Consider the following 21,140-nt stretch of genomic DNA (forward strand, 5'->3'; position numbering starts at 1 on the left):
ATGCAGAAAGCATACTATAAGCCTACATTAAGTGAGGGCAAGACATTAAAATGAAGGTTTACATATTGCACAACAACTCATTGCTGTTGATCCAATTTAATATTTCCTCAAACTGGCTAAGTAAGGCTAGAAAGCTAGCTGTCTTTTTAGAGCAATATTGTCGATCATCCCAAGACTTTGTTAATAACAGTACAGAAGTTTTAGCACAAAGACAAAAAAACTGCTGTTTAACTTCATTATCACCCAGTTACATCCCATCACTCCTAATTTAATGGTAAAGAATGAATTTAGCTATGTTGACAAAGTTAGCACCTAGCTACAAGTGATGCCATGGTATTATAAATGTTCCAGTTGCCTTACCTTAACAAAAATTAAAAAATTGTAGTCATGACCACACTTGTTTTCACTTATAAATGTAATTGTTCTGAGGTTGTGATGCTGAAAGCCCAAGAAGCTGCAAATTAAGTATTTTGGGTAAACAACATCTCAGGAAGTTTTAGAAAAATAGCAAACCTCCAATATTGTGGTTGTTCATGCAATTAGCTAGTTAGCACTATTTCCAATGAACATTTGAAAAATCTTGAATCTAAAGTCTAAAGTAAGCAACCAATGACTAAAGCAATATAAAGATTTTTTTATGCTAATGGCATAAAAAGGCATAGCAATTTTTCTCCATCGTAGTAGTTTTAACAATGGTGTTATTATTAGCTTATGCTACATATGTCTGTAATGTAATGTAGCTTGAAAGTCTTAAATGCTGATTTGAAATTAGACCATATGACTTATCTGAAGAAAGATTTAAACAAATCCTATTTTTAATTATCCCTAATTTTAGTAATACATAAAGCGTGACTACATGATTTTAGTTTGTTTTCCAATTACTATAAAGGTCAACACCTTTGAATGCAAGTGCTGTGTGACAGATAGACTTTTCTTGCAGGGATTTGAATCCATTTCTTTTTTCATAATGAACTGCTTAAACAGGGACAAGAAAAATGAGCTGATTTAATTAATTTACTTAATTAATAGTTATCATGTGTTTCATGTGACAAGATTAGACACCCTCACAAAGTCGCAAAATGTTCCTCTAATCAGTCTCTCTGAAATGTTTTCTTTTTAATATTCCACTGTCTCAGTGATCACAAAATGTTATCACTTCCCTATACCAGCCTGTGCTGTTCAGTCTAAGGCTACATAGGCAATGATATGAACTTCTAACACTTAGCTTGTACTTAAAATCCTTTATTGCACTACCTATTATCACCTCCTGCCACAGATCGTGTGCGACTATGGCTTTAATTAAATTACACACTCTGTAGTCTGGTGTAAGGTCAACTGGAAAATGTAAGAGAGAGTAAGGGAGTTATAACATGGAGACAAAGTAAAAACAAAGAAGGCAGGTGGGAACGATTTAGAGGTTGTTACATTTTGGATTGGTAGTTATACAAAGGGATGCAATTACAAGATCAATAAAATAAAAAATAAAAAAACACACTTTTAAAACACACACGCACTAACACAAACACTCTGGGAGTATGTGCATGATCCCGAAGCAATTTCTTCCACATTATGGTATGAGACATTGCTTTACAGAGACGTTTTCCTTCATTTCAGACCTCTTATCTGTACCTGCAGAAATGAACAGATATTATGATAACACTAACTGGGATCTTTTATCACCCTTTCCTCCACACTTTCTTTTTACCAAACACATTATCCTTCACCTCAAATCCTCTCTCCTTCATTTCACTCCAGCTTTGCTGTAAGTGATCCTTTTTCTCAAGAATTTAGGTCACACACTCTGCTTTTTGCCTCACTTCTTTTGCCTCACTTCTGTCGATAATCCTCGATCTTTCATTCTGTGGACAACAGTCTAACGAGGATCTTCAGGAGATCAGCGTGATGGAAGTAGGAGTGTATTGTAGCATTGTCAAATGGGGCATCATGCCTCATTAGCTAATGCCTTAATTTGATTAAGGTTAAATGTGAGTGATGACATGTTTGAAATCAGACACACAAACATCACAGCTAGACATTATCTTTCATCTCAGCAAAAACTCCCCCCATGGCTCCTTGAATAGATCAAAGCGGCGTTTTTAAAGGGAATACTTAACCAATCCTGTTCAAATCATTAGCATGGCTCTGCTGATGCACTCACACTCAGCGCTCTAATATCAGCCACTGTAGCTACAGGCAAAAGAACCTGGTAGGTGGACAATTATTTATGTGCAACGGCAGAGGGTCCACTTGTCCATATGATGGCAGAAATGGAGTAGCCACATTTTACGCACCTGCCTTCAAACAATTTTCAGACAGGCGAGCGAAACAGCTACTTCATGAGCTGTTCTCGCAGCCTCTCTTTCCATCCTACTTGTTTCTTCCTGCTGAGAAATGCATTCATCATCCTCCCTCTGCACCATCCAAGCCATGTTACACAATCGCGCGATCTCAGCTCCCATTCCTAAATTACCTTCATAACATTAAAGTATCTGCAGGCTACTTATGTGTTGTTCTTTTCTCTCTGTGGGGGGGGGGGGGGGGGAATCCAGCAGTGTTAACTGTGGTTTTCACATAAGATAAAGCTATCCTACCCTCATCACTCGATCAGCTGATGAAAGGCAATTCATAAATACATGTAGCAAAAGCAAGTCCTGGCAAGCCCAGACATCGACCCTGACACTGATGTCCCTTTATGACACAGTGTCCAATTATAGGAAGTGAAACAAAGTCTGCAAGGCCACCAGTCACATACCAGCAGCATGTGTTACTGTGAAGAAGTCTTCTATATAAAGTGAGATCACATAGAGGACAGCCTCCATCTCCTTAGGGCTTAGTCAACCTTTGTGTCAGCTGCTGCACCTGTTTAGCATTGAACCCATGCAGACTGCTTTGATGATATTGTTTCATCAGATGGGGGAAAATCTCAGACAAAAGGTTTGGATCCAATCCAAAGCTTGCTGCAGGAATTCCTCTCCTAAAAACACGCTTTTGCTGCTGCTGATGCCACGAGTGCTTTTCACCACCTGTCATTAACTTTAGCTGCTGTTTGAAGCAGCTGTCCAATCCTATGGGTTTTACTCATAAGAATAGCAGTTTTCAGACGGTTTCATCCCATTCTCAAGCTTATTTTCCAATTCAGGCTCATGATCTATAAGATGAAGAATAAAGCACTTTTCCCCAAAAATTTTGCTTCCAATTCTTTAGGAAATTTGTGCCGAGTACCAAAAACATGAAAAATGTGATTTCTGATTGGATTTATTAGCTGCTATTATTATAGCACACCCGAATACAACCAAGGTTTCATAGCTGGAGTAAAGCTTTGGCAAGGGAGAGGGCAATAACTCTATTTCTTTTTTTTAACTGTCATTAATCTGAAAATACAGGAATTTGGTGAATTTACTGTTGTTCAAACAAAAGAAACAAACAAATAATGAAATAATTATCATAGATCAGGAATCTTTTCAATCCTGATAATGTTAGTCAACAGTCCTTTTCTTTACAGCACACTCCTAATATTGCACATTTCCATCTCAACTCATAATTCAAATAAATAGCGCAGTTGCTCTGGATTACAGCTGGCAGCAGTCCAATTTAATCCATGGCATTCCCAGATGAACCCCCTCTACCCCCTCTTTTGCCTGCCCAGTCAGCCTTCTTTCCTCTGACCTCAGGCGCATGAAATTCATCTATCTATTCAATGTCTGTGAAGATTTTTTTTTTTGTTTGTTTGTTTTTCAAAAGGAGGCTTGGAGGCTTTCTGTCAGAGTAACGCCAAGGAATTTCAGTGAGCGTGATAACCGTGCAGTTCCAAACTATGAAGATATCAGCTGGTGGACAGGCACAAAAAATATAGACAAAGATGTTTAATCATCCCATCTCACAGTTGGAGGTGTTGAAAGACAGAGTTTCACTCATCCATCCTTCCATCCATCTATCCATCCATCCCTTCTCACTTATCCAGTTCAAGGGTCAAATTTGTGCCGGAGCCTACGCCAGCTGTTACAGGACAAGAGGCCAAGCAGACCCTAAACAGATAACCAGTCTGTTGCAGGGCTAACATGGAAAGACAAACAACCATTCAAGCTCCCATTCAGGCTTTGGTCAACCTAACCCCATGCATGTCTTTGGACTGTGGGAGGAAGTTGGGACATGGAGAGAATCCGTGCAGACTCAGAGGGAACAGTTGTTGTCAGTTCCACACAAAAAGGCCCCACCTCCTTGGTGGAGTCAAACTCAGGGCCTTCGTGCTGTGAGGAAATAGTGAGACTCTCTAGTTCTGAATTCATTTATTAGATGGAGGAAAAAGATATCTAAGTGGTGGCATCATCTTTTACCTTTACCTTTCTCCATTTTATATAACGTTGACTTTCAGAACCAGACACTCTCTCCTAGAGCTCTCTTGAAAGGTGGTTCGCCCCTTAATCATACAAAAAAGGTGTCATTTAAATCTTGTCAAAGCCATGGGGCTTCAGCATTGCAACACAGCTGGTGGGCTACTTTACATGAGTGAAACAGTTGGTGGTTTGTATATTCTTTGAGCACCACTGGAGTTCTGATAGCAGCAAATCCATCAAAAACCTCGCTTGCAGCAAAAGGTCTTTGCTCAGCCACCACCCTCTCCTGCTCTTCATCATCATCCTCCTCGAGCTCATAAATCAACCTATAATTATCAGGGAGGGTGGTGACTAAGTCTTGAGACCATGTGGCTCAACAGCTGACCACAGGACAGGCAACTGGGCGCCCTTGTGCGGATTACACAGCATTTAGTAATGCTCCACAGAGAAAAGAAAAGAAGCAGCAAAAAAAGAGAGTCTGGAATATAACTGCTGGAAAAATGGTACTGTTAAAGTAACGTGGTGGAGACAGTCTTTTGAGTTTAAAGAGAATGATACCTCTGATACTGCCAGACAGAGAGGCCCACAGTCTGGCTGAGCAACAGGACAGATGGGAATAGCACACAGACACAGATACAGCTTGTTGAAAGGGACGCTGTGACTAAAACAAGTGGACCTCCTTGTACATCACGAGTGATTTTCTTACACTGTGTTTATTAGTAACAGCTCTGAATCATATCATCCCAAGGGTTTAACACCAACAAGTTTAACCCGCATGCACTCAGTCTTTTCTCTTTCTCTCTCTCTCTCTCTCTCTCTCTCTCTCTCACAAACACACACACACACACACACACACACACACACACACACACACACACACACACACACACACACACACACACACACACACACTGGGGTGTGTAGACTCTCAGTCTGAATAAGACCATCTGTGAGCTCCAGAGAAACAAAAGCAGTTTTTTTATTCTACACAGCCAGAGTCATCATCTTGTCGGATACTGAGCTATCTTATGTCACACCAAGAAAAGGCTTTACACTCCATAAAATCTATTCACCACCCATTGTCACCCCTATTTTTCCTGGCTGTCCAGTCCTCTATAGTCCTCTTTTCTTTCCTGATTTTTTTCCTCACTTTCTGTAAATATTTACACAGAGGCTCTGATTGTACACATCACACAACCACATAGAGCTTAGGTGAAAGTCGCCCAAGGTCATCTGAAACTGGGGCAATCCCCAGTTGACATTCAGTACCCTAAAGGTTTTTTGGAGGGCTGCGTGTTTGTGTTTGCAGCTGACAAGCCAACAAACCTGTTTCCCTTTTTCTGCTCTGCCAGTTAGCACACATGGAACATCTCCAGGCAAACAACAGCATACAAGAGGGACAAAAAAAAATGAATAGAAACAAAGGCCGATCTACAGACAGCAAACAAAGGCAATACCTACAAGCAAAAAGAAACTCAAAATATGTATAAACATCTAAGTCAAATCAAACTATAGCAGGCATTTTACCCTTTGTAGATTACTTGTACGCTTAGGAAATTCCATTCATGCAAAGGGCAAATTATTCACAATCATAGTTTTGATTCATCCAAATATTTGCCGGTGACCCAACAGTATGCCATCGGGCCTTATGTGACCGACCGGGACAGAGGAGCTCTGAAGTCACTAAACAACACAACACACGAAAAGCAATAGACATTTAGCGCTGTACCTCAGTGTAGCTTCTCCCTGTGGTTCTGTGCAGATAGCAAATAAAATCCAGAGACAATTTGGTCTCAGCTGCAGAGATCTGAAACACTCAGCGAGAGAAAGCCAGAGAGAACTCAACTCCCATCTCTCTCTACATCTACACCAATAGGCTAAAATCCTCCACTCACATCCCATCTGAGTGAGAGAGGGGGAGAGAGAGTTAAAAGGAGAGCGGGTGGATGGGGGGGGGGAGTGCTTGCTTGGGTGAATATAGGGGAAAAACTGAAAGGGAGAGTGAGCATAAGTCAGGGAGAGAGAGTGAAAGGGAGAGATTTATGAGTTTGGTTTTGTGTAAGAGAGGGAAAACAGAAAGAGAGGAAGACAGGAGTTTAAATCTCTAATTACAACTGCTTATCACAAGCCCATGAGCAGATGGTAGGAATGGGTGACAGTGGACTTTGTACACACCACTCCGTTACGCCCGTCTTTTGCTTGTGCATGTGTATGTATGTGTGTGTGTTTGCATGCCAAAAAGGAACGTAAGCACATATGCCTAACAATGAGGACAGCTCGTAAATAGTATGTGCCTTCTCACCTAACGTCGCCTTTTTCTCACAGGGTATCAGTGCCTGTTGCTCTTCCTCATCAGCACCAGAATGAGTACTAGAATGAATCTCCACACGCATCGGATGGATTTCATGAAATACATACTTGTGTTCTATTTTTCTATCATCAGGTCAAAATTTCAGTATTTCTCCAGGACTTTGGTTAATAAACAAGAACAAACAATGCTGAGCGGTCTGCGGTGCAAATTAGAAAATGATCTCACGCTGAATCACTAACCAAGATGGTGAAAATATTTAACATTGTGCCTGCTACTGAAAATCAATCACAACAAAATAAAAGTACTTGCAACTACTGGCAGACTCAAAAACATGTAAACAGTATAATACCAAGAATTGGTGAAATAAAGCCAAGCCCCCAGAAGCCACGAGAAAGTGAGGGAACAAAAAAAGTGTAAAAATAAATAAATAAATGACTAATTGTAAAGTCAGTTATTCTCTTATATCAACTGTTGAACTGATGGTGTATTCAGGTAAAATTACCAAATATTTTTTATTTACAGTATATACAAATTATTCCTTTTTGTCCAATAGCTTCTAAGTGTGTGTGTGTGTGTGTGTGTGTGTGTGTGTGTGTGTGTGTGTGTGTGTGTGTGTGTGTGTGTGTGTGTGTGTTTAAACAAATGTTGCGGGCTGTGTGTCATCCAAAGCCCGGGCTTGGAGCGGTGAAGAAGATGGAGAAAGAAGGAAAGAGAGAGGGGGAAGCAGCAGAGTTGTGGCAAGCCATAATCTTTCTCCCCCTTTCTCATCATCCATCTGATGTGCTTTGCTCTCTTCTGCAATAAGCTCATGTCCCTGAGAAAAATGCCTGGAAAAATAAAAGATTCAATAGGAAGAGCTTGAACGGAGACAACTTTCAAATCTGCTCAAACTTGCCTTGTACCCATGCAGATTGCTGTTTTGTGATGGTTTGATTTTTCGGCAGGAATATATGAATTATAGATCAGCTTATATTTGCAGATCTCATGTGGACAGGGGAGAGAGGGAGAGCATTTTTAAACCCAATCACATGTTTGCAATGTTAAAAACAGATAAACCTCTTATTCGGCTTGGTCAGTCACGTTTTTCAAATCAGAAACAATTGACATCTAACTGAATCCAAAAAACCCCCCAAACTATATTGAATGGCGAGCACAGAGCACGGTGTTTAGGATGTAGAGTAACGGATGGTGCAATCCTGTTTGTTGATAAACCAAATCCTCACTTAGAAGAGAAATCCATGCACTGCCTCTGCCAGTTCAGCTGGAGGGCTCTGGATCAGCCTGATTACTCTGGGCTGACAGCAGCAGATCGAAGTAATCTCCAAATTCTACATAAGTATGTACACGAAACAAACATATAGCACATTTAGCTGCTGTGAGCTAATATGAGCAGTGCACATTTCATTAGTATTTGTGGGAGGGCAACAGATCTACATATGTACACAGTGAGAGTCAATGCTCTGCAAAAGTGAATGTCTGTCTGCAAACTCTGATGCCTGTGCAAGCATGTTAGTGAAACGAGGCATGCTCGGTTTTATAATCAGGATTCAGGGATCACCTTTACTCCCTGTCATCTGTCTCACCTGTCCCAAAGGTACCAAACAGGGAGAGAGAGAGAAGGAAAGCAAGGGAAGTACAGATGGGAACAAAGAGATAGTGAAACCCACAAGGGATAGAATTGGAGAAATGAGAAAATAAATGAATTGAAACTGAAGACTTCTTGGAATTTACCCACTGTTAGTATAACAGCGCTCCTTTAAGTAATCTTACTTCTCTGTCAGAGTAGATAATGTGCCTTGTGTAGCTGTTGAATAAAGCAGAACAGGTAAAAAGGTCATTTGTAGAGCTGTTTTTCATCTTTATTTCTTTAAGACGCTCTTTAAAATATGATTTTACAGACGTTTCGGAATATCTGCTTTGTGCATCTTTGATATTTTAAACACTGTATACACGCACCGTGAGTGCACGGGTGTGTGAACTACACACAGTGCCAGCATGAGCGCACAGCAGGTCTCATTTCCTCATTCTCCGGTCAGACACTGGTTTCTCTTTTGAAAGCGGAGCCCAAAATGACATCAGTTTCCGCCAAGACACAATTCGTCACCATGGCACCGCACGAAGACATTTTTGACCCAGAGGGAGGAGCATCATGCTTGACACATTTATAGCAGAGGTCTTTGCTCCACTCTTCCCTCTTCTCTAACCCCCCCCCCCCTCTTTTTCTCAATTGATGTTTGCCCAGCCGCCCGCTCTGTTTACCGCATCATCAAAGAGCTTCTCTGACTTCAATGGCTCTGGTTCTCTGACCTGACCCACTCTCCTTGTGCATTTCAACTTCAAGGTCTCTCTTCCATGTACTCTTGCAGTGATACATATTTGGGATCTTTGAGTGAATTTAACATCCAGCTTCTCAAGACTTCTATTTTAGACTTCTTCCCTCCCCCACTTTTGATTTCAGTGCTTGTCAAACGGGCTCCAAGGGCAGAATGCCTGTTGAAGAAGTGACCACCCACTGGGCTTTGTCTTACTCTTTGCCACGACTGACAGATGGCCAGTTTACATAGAAAGAATATCGCAGATAAAGAGAAATCCAAAATACTAAAAAAAATCAACCTCTACAGTTTGAAGATTCATATTTCATTGTAACTGCCATTATGTCAGGAGGTTTTAAAACAAGGTAGAAGATGCAGGCCCTTTATTTGAGGCAGCTCTGGCTGAGGAGGTAGAGCGGGTCGGGTCGATTGTTCAGTCCCTGGCTACTCTAGTCTGCATGTCAACACATTAGCATTCACACATTCACATTCAAATGCATCTGTGTGAGTATTTGTGTAATGCTGGACAAGGTGCTTACGTATGTATGACTGAATGAGGCTTGTCGTAAAAAGCACTATATGAATACCTGTCCATTTACCATTTATGGTATTGGCAAAACACATAAAATAAACATGAATAATAATTTAGTCATTAAAAATATTAACTGTATTTAATAAATAGCAAAGTATTAAAGAGAAGTATGAAGATGAGAAAATAAAATGTCCTGCAGTGGCTACATCTACGGTGCTTCCCAGGTGGCAGCAGGTGAAAAAGCTGTGGTTGGGTTCAGTATTGCTGATGCTCTGCAGACCGGTGCAAATGATGTCCTTGGTGGTTTTAATCACCCTCTGACCACACTTCCAGACTCAGGCCTTTCACCTCCCTTAGTAAATTTATTATCACCAGAATTATAACGTTCCAAGTTAGCTGGTTACATTAATCTGAGTCATTTCTCAGATTTATTCACCGCAGGGAGAGGTGTATGGTTACCAGGGTTCCCTGGTAACCATACATCCTGAAACCCAGGAAGCTGAACTGTTTGCCTGCTCCGCTCAGCAACCAATGTAAACAGTGGTGTGTGTCTTGTCTAAAATCAACAGTTTAAATAGTTTACTTAAACTGGGCTTACCATTAAATAGTTGTGGAACAAAAACATTTTTTTGACTGTCACTCTTTTCATATGGGTTTCCTGGCAGCCAGATAGAAGCCAGATTTTCCTGTTAATGAATTGTGTTTTGAATACAAGGAAATTGTGGGAAATACTTGAGCTATATGTTATAATTTTATATCATATCATGTCGTGGCAAAATCATGTTAAGTTGTGTGGCGTTTTGCTTAACATTTTCCTTTCCCGTGTACAAATCTGTGTTTTCCTGATATGTTATATTGCATGAAAAACTCATGTAAGAGAAAACCTTTTTTGTGACTAATTGTTTATTTTTTACCTTTGATATGACAATTATAATACAAAACCACTGACAGTCAGTAAAGATTAAAACTAAACAATCCCTCTGATCCTATACAGTGTGTAAAGTACTGATAATACTGCATGATTTATGGCATAAAAAATTCACATAATGTACTGTAATTAAAACTGCGAATGTATTAATATTGTCCAGAATATATAAGAACACACTCTCGGGTATAACGTTCACTCCATCTCTAGCTTATACAAAATCTAGACTGAAGAATACACTGAAAAAGTGTCACTATTTTCTCCTGGGCTTTCATGCATTCGTGCATGGCAAATTCATTGATCACTTCCTTTGAAAATGAAGACATCATCTGCCTAGAGTTTTGCCTCAGGCTAAAAATAGGGTATTGCTGCTCCTGATCAACCTTATTTCTCTCTTTGCTTTTGTTCTGACACACACACACACACACACACACACACACACACACACACACACACACACACACACACACACACACACACACACACACACACACATACACAACTCTTTCCTTCTTGTGGTTATTGATGGAACATCAGCCTCCACTCAGAATGTCTTGTGAAAGAATTGTCACTTTATTGCATCTGAATATTCATATCAAGTGAGTCATGCTGGCTTATGTCTTTATATCTGGACTAATAAAGCATATAAGAAGAACCATCTGAGTTATGCAGTAATGTGGCTGCTGCTAAATGAAAGATTATGTGATTAATATTTGGTCCTTGCCACGTGTGCGACTATCTGAAGAAAGCTTACTTGATTCTAACAGTTTCTTACAATGTATATATGTATGGCACAAATGAATATAATGCATGAACATAATAAAAAGGACAGACCTTAACCCTTAACCCTCTGTCTCTCTTGTGTCTGCTCAGGCTTAACAAGCTAGAAGTTGCACAGTACATCATTCAGCCAGTGGTGAAATGGCTGCTTCCTGTGTTTTTGTCACAACACCAAGTCAGTCAAGGTCACCAAGAAATGTAGCATGTTGCTGCCATTCCCCCATCTCTGGCACTTCATGGCTTTAACGTCTCCCCTTGGGTCCGATGTGAGGTGGCACAGTTTAAGCCAGTTTGAGAGCACCCAGAAAGGTGGAATCTCCACTCAGGGACACGTCTGCTGTGGCCCGGGGGATCAGAAGCTCCAAGTAGTCCCCAGCCTCCAGTTTCACAATACCTGAGGGATGTAAATGTCTGCATCAGACCTTGAATTGGTATTTTCCATTATTACGCACTCCTTAAACTGAAGCACCAACATGCATACACAAACACACAAACAAATGCTTGACAGCTTGACAAAAGAGGAAGTGGGTTGATTAACCTCCACAAGAACTGTTGTTTAAAGGAAGAACATATCTGGGCAAATACAATAACACAGATTCACCTCCTGTGTAGCAGGTGTTGAACGATTGGACAGGGTTCATGTTTTGGATGCAGCGGAACAGGGACACATACTGAGGCTCGTTTCCAACAACATTTGCCTTCCACCGGAACACCACGTGACCCATTGCAAAGGTGTTGTCCCTGTAGAAGACCTGTGCACATCAGAACCACCAGGTTAAAACCACGGGGTGTGGTGGGGGCATTGGTGCTACAGCACCGCCTAATTTATTATGCACGCATAATTTATATATTCTCTTCTTTATCTGACCTTTGTTCAAGGTCTCTCAACCAGCTGCATGTTTAGATTGAGCACACCCTTTTTTCTGCACCGTTTGTAAGGGGGAAAATAATATCTGATGATTTGGAAACGGACTGGCAGCACCCCCCTGTGGCAAAATCATGGAATGACAATTTCAAAAAAGGACATACCTGACTGTACACATAATAGAAGCCCTCCTCTCGGACTAAAATGCGGTCACCTTCGGCCTCCAGGGCAGTGCCTCTCTTTAACCCAGGCTGCCAAGGGATGCCTGTGTACGTATCTCTTAAAATTTCTAAACCAAAACATAACATCATTATGGAAAATGCCCCACAGCACATAAAGATACATCTTTTGTAACAGTCACCATATTTGTGAGTCACTTAGTTACTGTAGACCTCATACAGCTTAAGTCTAAATTCTGACTTTGTAACAATGGCTCTGATTAGTTTGCAAAGACCAAAAGATCTCAATATGAAACAAGAGGTAAATACAAACCAGAGGTAAGTTAAATAAACAGACAAATCAAAACAAAATGTCACAGTTATGGTCTAACATCTTGTACCTTTCACGTAGTTTTTTCTGCTGTCGTTTGCCAGCATCTGCAGGAAAGACTGAGAAACTGCGAGCAAACACAAGAGGAAACTATTTTTAAAAGTTGTTTCTTTTCTGTCTCAACAAAGCTTGTTCCTTAACCGTTACTCTTGTTCGTTCTTATCCATCATTTTTTTCTCTCCCATTTTTGGGCAAAAGTGCATCATCGGTGCCCAACAGCTCAATAAATTTGGCCTTATACTATGCACATTAATCAACTAACAGCAATATCTGACCACATGAGATTTTTTGGGATTGTTAAGAAAACGTGGTCATTGGTATGTTAAAGTAAACAGTGTGTCTGGGGAACTTAGTGTGGCGGGATTTAACACCCTCCACCCCCCTGCCCACCAAAAAAAAAGAAAGAAAGAAACCTCTATGCACAATTAAACACGGGTTAACAATGGTACAGAAAATTATACACTACGCATAGTACCAGTAATAAAAGTGTGTGTTATTTTTCTTTTTTCTAATCAGGCAACAGAGTTGAAAAAACAAAACGTACATTTTTGCAAATATCTCATGCGTGAACAATAACTGTAAGTCTCAAGTGCACCCTCTATGTCTTACTTAACACTTCTGCTCCAGACACCGTTCTCCTTCGTCGTCTTTGGATGAAGGCAGGTGGACACTCGGGCTGACGAGCAACATCTTTGATGTTGTTTGGAATCTCCACCTGCACAGACATGATATAGCTCTTAGAAAAACAGTAACTGCAATTAAAATACAATATTTTGCACATCTTCGTAACCTTGTGCAGGTGGGGTGCTTGCTGTCGTTCCCATGTGGGGGGTGGACTAGTGTTCTCTCACCTGCAATCTGTCTGCGCTGGGTTGTCCCTCTTCTCTCCCACAAGAGACATCTGATTGAAGTTGCTCTATTTCAGCTCTGAGGGCTACCAGCTGGTACAGAGACAAAGCTGAAAGAAAAGATGAGCTGAGAGCGGCCAGCATCAACAGGAAAACTGGCCAGGACAGCATTCTTTCACTATCCCCTTGTCCAGAGCCAGGCTTAAGACCTGCCAAAACTGCCATTGCAGGACCCATACAATCTCCAGAGCGAGCTCACACTTGCCACATGACCAGTTTCACGCCTGAACTATCCTCTCCCTCTCTTCTTACTGTATTTGGAATGGCGGATGTTTGCTTTTGTTATCAAATGTTCTCTAGTATCTCCAGTAGTACCGTAACTCCCGTCTGCAAGCAAGATTGATTTCCTTAACTCTCACTTTTGTCCTTAAGAAGCCAGATCCAGTGCAGTCTGAGGGACTACGCAGGATAAATACTTTACAAAAAAAATGGTAAAGAGCTTCCCCTCTATTGTTCCGCTAAGCTAACCACACTCAGCTTCCTGCCTGACCAGAAGCCTTGACAAATCTCTCTCTCACTCCTCGGTTTTCACATCACAAAACACACGTCTTCTTCCACACAATAAAAATTGACACGCGAGTGGGCACAAGAGTGGAACCTGGCAGCAAAATGGAAAACAGCCAAGGTGCGAAACAGGTAAAGTGATTTAAGACTGAGAAGTGAAAATAATACCGTATAATGCCACCGTTATTTCAGAATTAGATGCACACTAAAATAAGGAAGTGAATAAATTCATCTGTGAACAGCAACACAAGATGGCAAAACATACAAAACTGTTATTCTCAGAAGTGTGAAGTTACTTGTTTTAGCACCCTGAATAACAAAGCACACACACACGCAGACACACACAAACTCCAACTCAAACCACAAAAAAGATTTTAATGTATCAATTTATTGCATGTTACAGTACAGAAAATAGAAAGTGAAAATGTGTGCTTACAAAAGAAGTTGTCGACATTGTTTAAAAATCGTAAAGAAACAACTGGAAAATGGAAAAAATTGCTCAAACTGACCGCCCTGTACTCAGAAGTCAAAAGATGACTCATTCAGATGTTTGTCTGTAGTAATAAATCATCAGTTTTTCTTCAGAGCATACAGAAGCGGAGCGGTTGTGGCAGATATACACAAAGTATGTCGAGACTGTGCATGTTCATTTCCACACAAATTTGCCAAGACTCGATGTTATTACATGCCAGCTTTAAAATGCAACGTACCAATTCTGAGTTATGGCAACATTTTCGCCAGCATTTCTTCCGAATAGATTCACATAAAGAAAAAAAAAAAAAAGTCCCACAGTGCACTGTCGCATCCGATCGGCCAATGATTTTCTATAAAAACTTAAAAGACATTCAATTTTATTTGTTTTCATCCACAGGGTGTTAGACTGTAAAAGCACATTTGGCTAGGATGAAGACTCAATATCCCATTTATTATTAAATTTGCTTCCTACCAGGCTACAAAATGGTAAATCAAGTGAATGACAACAAGTTCCGCAATCTTCTCTCGAATGATGGGATGGTGCAATTCTAAGTCACAGCAGAAGTGTAAAACAAAGCTAGTGGAGCCAAAAGAGTGTATACTCACATGGTTGTATGCACAATGTGCATTAACTCAGCATATGGATTTGATATAATACAAAAATGTCCCAAAATGTTCAGTGCCGCCAGTAAAATAAGTCAAAGAAAAAGGAAGAACAGACCAGCAATATACGATTTCTATAAAGCATGTTCACTTAAGACCACCATTTACATTCATAGTAGGATTTCGATCATTTGTCAAGTTACAGTGATGCACAAATTTGGTCTTCTGGCATTGTCAGATTTTGTTTAGCATACGTCTCAAACAGTATTAAATATGGCTAAGGAGATCTGTTGAGCTTGTTCAAATGGCTTTGATACCACTGCACTGCCGCGTGCTGCATTTAGAAAGCAAGAGCTGATAATAGCGTTTTAATTGTCGAGCTCCGCTCCATCCCATGGAAGACATGCAGGAAAGGTTAATTAGCTCATTAAAAGCCCTCCAAGTGAGTAAAGCCGTTTTGCAAATAAGCATGGGGTGACAGAATCTTCCAATTAACAATTACAATGCTGATGATAAAAGCTAAGAAAAAAGCTTACACCTCATTCCTAAATACACCTCTTCTTTAAAAAACAGTTTCTGTGTTTTGGTTTGTTTTTTGCTCCCTAAAATGATTTCAATTCAGTATTCAAATGGCCAAATGCTGTACAGTAAATTTTTAGGAACTATCTTTCTTGGTAATCATTCGTCATGTCTGTAATGCCTCCCAGAAATCTCACATGGTGTGACTAAAGGGTGAGAGGTATAGGGCAAGTTCACATTCCTCAGTCTTTGTTAAAAAATAATTCTTAGAATTTCATTAATCTTCAAAAGTTAATTTCTGCCCTCAAAATCCCCCTATTAGAATTTGCTGGACTGCAGTTTCTTGTTGATTTGCAGTATTAACTTTGGGAAATTACACACTAAATTTCTCTTGCTTAGACTACTGAGGACTCATAATATCTGCAAATCTTCTGAATACTTTTTTGCACAAAATGAGAACTATGTAATTTTTCCCTATTGTGTTCCAGCGGTCAGCAGGGGCAAGACCATTACACCAACCGATGACTCCTTCGGTGCACAGATATATAACACACTAATGTAACTTGCTGTAAAAGGTTCTTACCATAAACTATAGAAGCCAATGTTGCATAATAACCCCTAAAGTCCAATTAAAAAACAAAGACCTTTTCTTGTGTGCGCATTGCATTTTAACCAGGGAGAACAGCGTGTAGATTATCTTAATCACAATGAAACAGAAGCAGCTAGACAGGAAATAAGAGGTCCATAAGTTATTTTTGACAGGCAGAAGTATCAAACATGTCATTTCATCTTCCTGACCACTTCATCTCAGCAAACACTTGTGGCTGAATATAATTATTCAACAGGAAGCTTTCTGCTACTTTTAAAAGTAAAGTTCAAAGGGTGTATGTGTATAGACAGTAATCACAACAATATCCTTCTATGCCAATCTGTTGCACATACATCAGATTAACGCTTAAAGAGGGAGAGGAAAAAAGTACACTGCTCAAAGTATTGCTCAGAAGATGTTAGCTCATATAATTAAACACTTGGGTAAGTTTAAAAAGAAAAGTGCAATTTAGAAAATTAAATATATTTACACTGAAGGCCTAGACTGCATTATCAGGCCTAGCTCAGTTTATCAGATGAACTGAAATTTTAACTGCAGTAACAATCAGTTTTCACTGAAACACCATAGGCCCCTATATGGACGCAGTAACAAGAGAAGCTGTTTCACTGACTTTAATTCATTCGAGCAGACTTACTAGAGCAAAGTCTTCTGTGTTGTGACATGTATGATCTGGCTTCATTCGTTAAAAAATGTCAAAAATACATGCATACATATCTGCAAACAAACTCAGGAGGACATTCTTACCCTCTCTTAGAACCTTGAAACAGTGAAAATATTTTGACATGTTAAATTTACAGAAAGGTAAAAAGAGTGAAATAAAATAAAACCCCACACAAAAGGATTAAAAAAATGTACATTCTTCCAAATAATCAGTGAAGCTTTCCCAATCAGTCCACTCAAGCCCATGAACAGTCAGTCCCTGACTTTTTTTTTTTCTTTTTTAGATAATGGTGACGCTAGCTGAAGGCTGAGCGCTCTCCTCGTGGGCATGGCTCTTCAGCAGGTCTTTAATGAACTGCTCCAAAGCAGCAAAATAGCCCTGACACTGCCACGTGTCGTTGTGCGTGCCCTCTGGAAAGATAGCCAGGCGCTTAGTCCGTGCAGGAGACAGCTCGTACAGTTGTTTCATCATAACTGGTGGGATGAGCTGATCAGACAGACCAGACACAAACAGCGAAGGCATGCGGCACAGCGCCACCTGTCTATAGGACAGGAACTTATTCCTATAGCACCACAAGGGGAGCAGGCGCATGGGCAAGAAGGAGAAGAGCGTTGCTGCCATATGGGGGATGCTGAGGAAGGTGTTTTCAACAATAATGGCTGCTACTCTATGAGGGTTGACTGATGCCAATCGAACAGCCACGGCACCTCCTAGTGAGCGACCAAAGAGTACCACCTTTGTTTTGTCTAGATCAGGGCGGGTCATGACATAGTCCAACGTGGCCTCGGCATCAAGGTAGAGCCCATCCTCGCTGGGCTCACCCTCACTTTTTCCATAACCACGGTAGTCCACCAGCACCACGTTAGCTTTCAGATTGACCAACATTAACAGGGCGTTTGGCACCCTGTGACCAATATTACCTGCATTACCATGGAAATAAAGGATCGTAGGGGGAGCAGAAGAAGTGGGGCAGCTTTGATTTCCAGCAGTGACTCCAGGAGATGTGTCCCCTCCTGTGTAACGAAGCAGGATGAGGTTGAGCTTGACACCGTCCTTAGTACGAATATACACATTCTCATGTGGGATTCCTGTTGGCATGGGAACATAAAGGCGAGAGGAGGAAGGCTGGTCAGGAAAATAGAGGAGAACATCCTGAAATTTGTAGAGGATGCCTGCCACAGATGCTAAGATGAGAGCGAGGAGAAAAAATCCTCCATATAGATGGAAGGTGAGGATAAGGGCCAAAAGGGAGACACGACAGGCACCCCAGGACCAGGACACCAGAGTGAGGGTGCAACGCTCCATTGCCCCCCACAACCTCCACGGCTTCTCCATGGCTACACAAGAGCTGAATCACAGGCCACACACTCTGCAACAAACCAATAAAAACCAAACAAAAACATTAATGAAACAACCAAAAAACACAGGGAACCAAAGATGATTTGGCAGGTAATTGCATCAAATACAGAAGTTCTTGCATCAAATACAGAAGTTCTTGCATCAAATACAGAAGTTCTTGCATCAGTATATAATCATGCACAATATCCATAACAGTTATCAGCCTACTTCATAAAAAAATACTGATGCAAAACTGAACAGACTGCTCATGTACCAATACTGGGAAGTAATGAAGACTATGTTATCCCACCTAATAAAAGAATTAAACACCAGTTAGTGTTCATTAAATTATTGCAGGCATTCATGAAGCTTTGTTCAAAAACCTATTCTGTACAAAAAAAATTTTGAAATCAGACAATCAATTAAATTAAGCATTAAAAGAAGGGTTACAAATAAAAAAGGACACGTGTCCCTACAACAGCAACCATATATTCCGATATTTTAATCAACATTGTGTGTCTCATGCACAAGGCTAAAATATGTATGAACTACAGTCTTGAGCTTTAGAAATAATGAAGCACAAAACATGATGAAAATACATTTTATCACAATTTTATTTCACTATCATAAGTCAAAGCTCGTGCCATTTGGTTAGTTGACATGGAAGGACCCCTATGTATTCTGTCTAAAAACATTCATATACTTAAACCAGGACTGTATCGTTTTTATAATAACAGTAATAGTAAAACATCACTGGATAATGTGTTTGACTGCAGTGGGTCTGTTTTCCGCCTCCTGCTATATCAGCAACCTATAGGAGGAATCGGGTGTGCTCAGCCAACCGAAAGGTGATGGGAACCAAACCCTGGTGAATATACTGGCTTATCAGGTGGCGGTAAGATGTGTGCACTGCTGAGGTTAGTACGGGAAATTAAGGTAATGTATGCTGAAAAGATGAAGATGGAAATCTTACGAAGGGAAAAAAATATCTCGACCCCACCCACAAGGAAAAGCGTTGACAGCTGCTGTCAGCCTGGTGAAAAGCTCATACGACTGGTGTTAGCAGGGCTTTGGCAGTTGGTATCTAATTTAACTGATCGTCGATCGTTAAGAGCAGCCAGTCATCACTCAGTATTTTTTTGGCCTGTCAAAAGAAGCTGTCAAATCAGTCACGACTGACACACCATGCTTTGAATTTGCTGGCTATACAAACGAGTTTAACCCCATTAAATGACCACTCACTGCAGCCGAGTTAGATGAGTAACTGAAATGCTAACTACTAAGCTGTCCTTACCTTGCTAGTGCTGTTAGCAGTCTTATATGTAGCTTTTTAAGTTAGCCACCTAGCTAACTCGTCAATGTTAGCTACGGAGCCATCTACTTACCCTTCTCTCATTTTCAGCGTCTCAGCTCCACGAAATTTTAGTAAAACACTAACGCACAGGCAACACAGCCACTGTCATTCAACTCTGTATCTACTAACAAGATTATAGTTACAGCAGCAAGGTGAGTGACAGGCTGTCAGCGACAACACCGGTGACACTAGCTGCACAGCTGGTTAGCATTACTGGTGTAACCTTTTTCAGTTCCGTGTAGAGCTTAGAATAAGAAAATGGGTTCCTGTAAAGCTGCAGTCCTCACACATCAAAATAAACTGCGTTTCAGCGTGACAAAGCACTAAAGTATTTCAAGTGCTAATTTAAGCATCGATCAGGTGATACTTAAAGCGTGTAATGTATGGCACGCCGCCGTAGTAAGGACGTGCAGAATATTAAATACGATGTATTGGCCGAGCTCACGCCTCTGCGTGTGCTATTTAATTTTCACCCACCAGGTGTTGCTATTAGATAGAATATACAGCATCCCAGGGCCTAAAAGCAAACTTCAATGACCGATGCAGCGTTGTTACTTGTTTACTTTATTTACATTTTTAATTTTAGTTTTTATTATTATTATTATTATTATTACTACTACTACTACTAATAGTAATAAAAACGAAGTCAGAAGTGACAGAGAATAAAGTCATGTATGAGAATAGTGAAATAGTTGTAAGGTATGTGGTAGGAGTTAGAGTTGAGTTCAGGGTGAGGGGTGGGACAACAGAGCCTGTTCTTGTTTGCCATGGTATTTACAGGTCGACAGATGAGGACAGGCAGGAGTCTCTGTGGACTATGATGTTTGCTGATGACACTGTGATCAGTAATGAGAGTAGGAAACGTCTGGAAGATTACTTGGAGAAGTGGAGGTATCCTTTGAAGAGAAGATTAATGAAAGTCAGTAGAATCAAGTCAGAATACTTGTGTGTGAATAAGAGGAGATCGCGTAATAGTGATGTTGCAGGGACTAGTGAGGGTGAACAATTTCAGATGCCTGGGTTCAACCATCCAAAGCAACATACAGTGCACAAGAGCAGTGAAGAAGAGAATCTAGGCAGGGTAGAGCTGACCGAGACCATTGCTTGGGGTGATTTGTGTCAGAAGAATAACAGCAAGAGTCAGAGGGAAGGTTTACAAGATGGTAGTGAGGCCTGCTATGATATATAATTTGAAGAAAGGAGACGGAGATGCTAAGGTTTTCCTTGTTAGCAGTTAGGGATAGATGAGATGGAGGCAGATGATCCACTGTGATGACCACTAAAGGGAGCAGACAGAAAGAAAAGAAGAAGAAAGAAAAACGATTACTATTGACTGACTCGTTAGATTGAAATAAAATAACCTCATATTCACAAAATGGCAGAGTATTGTGACTTGCTTTTCATTAATGACACAAAACTATTGCAGGAAATTATAATTTCTATGCATATTTTAGACCGTGATATAGGCTATCCACTAACAAGTTACATTCTTTTAAAACATGATCTCAAAGTTACAGATTGTTTTAATCTATTCAGTTCCCAAGAATGAGTCTCTTATAAC

At 40.5% G+C, this 21,140-nt stretch overlaps 3 protein-coding genes across 3 annotated transcripts in view; all 3 read right to left on the minus strand.

Moving 5' to 3' along the window:
* Nucleotides 1-6,185, minus strand: part of myo16 (myosin XVI) — a 109,291-nt gene extending 103,106 nt beyond the window's left edge. The window contains exon 1 of the mRNA XM_026143917.1: nucleotides 6,064-6,185. The gene's annotated coding sequence lies outside the window, so the exon portion shown is untranslated. The remainder of the gene's footprint in view (nucleotides 1-6,063) is intronic.
* Nucleotides 6,186-10,966: 4,781 nt separating this feature from the next.
* tnfsf13b (TNF superfamily member 13b) lies at nucleotides 10,967-14,353 on the minus strand. Its single transcript, XM_026145227.1, has 6 exons — nucleotides 13,460-14,353; nucleotides 13,218-13,323; nucleotides 12,619-12,675; nucleotides 12,224-12,348; nucleotides 11,796-11,946; nucleotides 10,967-11,588 (listed from the first exon to the last, which is right to left on the minus strand). Exons 1-6 carry the CDS (start codon nucleotides 13,691-13,693, stop codon nucleotides 11,476-11,478), a joined length of 786 nt encoding a protein of 261 aa, XP_026001012.1. The 5' UTR covers nucleotides 13,694-14,353; the 3' UTR covers nucleotides 10,967-11,475.
* A 35-nt stretch (nucleotides 14,354-14,388) lies between these two features.
* abhd13 (abhydrolase domain containing 13) lies at nucleotides 14,389-20,019 on the minus strand. The gene is made up of 2 exons (XM_026145225.1): nucleotides 19,611-20,019; nucleotides 14,389-18,256 (listed from the first exon to the last, which is right to left on the minus strand). The coding sequence occupies exon 2, from the start codon at nucleotides 18,220-18,222 to the stop codon at nucleotides 17,167-17,169; it is 1,056 nt and encodes a 351-aa protein (XP_026001010.1). The 5' UTR covers nucleotides 18,223-18,256; nucleotides 19,611-20,019; the 3' UTR covers nucleotides 14,389-17,166.
* Between the last annotated feature and the right edge of the window lie 1,121 nt (nucleotides 20,020-21,140).

The sequence above is a fragment of the Astatotilapia calliptera genome, chromosome 16, assembly GCF_900246225.1.
Source record: "Astatotilapia calliptera chromosome 16, fAstCal1.2, whole genome shotgun sequence".
Lineage (NCBI taxonomy): Eukaryota > Metazoa > Chordata > Actinopteri > Cichliformes > Cichlidae > Astatotilapia > Astatotilapia calliptera.

Coding starts and splice junctions, on each gene's coding strand:
- abhd13 (XM_026145225.1), bottom strand. CDS start 18,222: ATGGAGAAGCCGTGGAGGTTGTGGGGGGCAATGGAGCGTTGCACCCTC.
- tnfsf13b (XM_026145227.1), bottom strand. CDS start 13,693: ATGGGTCCTGCAATGGCAGTTTTGGCAGGTCTTAAGCCTGGCTCTGGA. Junction 12,676..13,217: donor GTCTGGAGCAGAAGTGTTAA/GTAAGACATAGA, acceptor GTTTGCTCGCAG/TTTCTCAGTCTTTCCTGCAG. Junction 11,947..12,223: donor TCTATTATGTGTACAGTCAG/GTATGTCCTTTT, acceptor TGATGTGCACAG/GTCTTCTACAGGGACAACAC.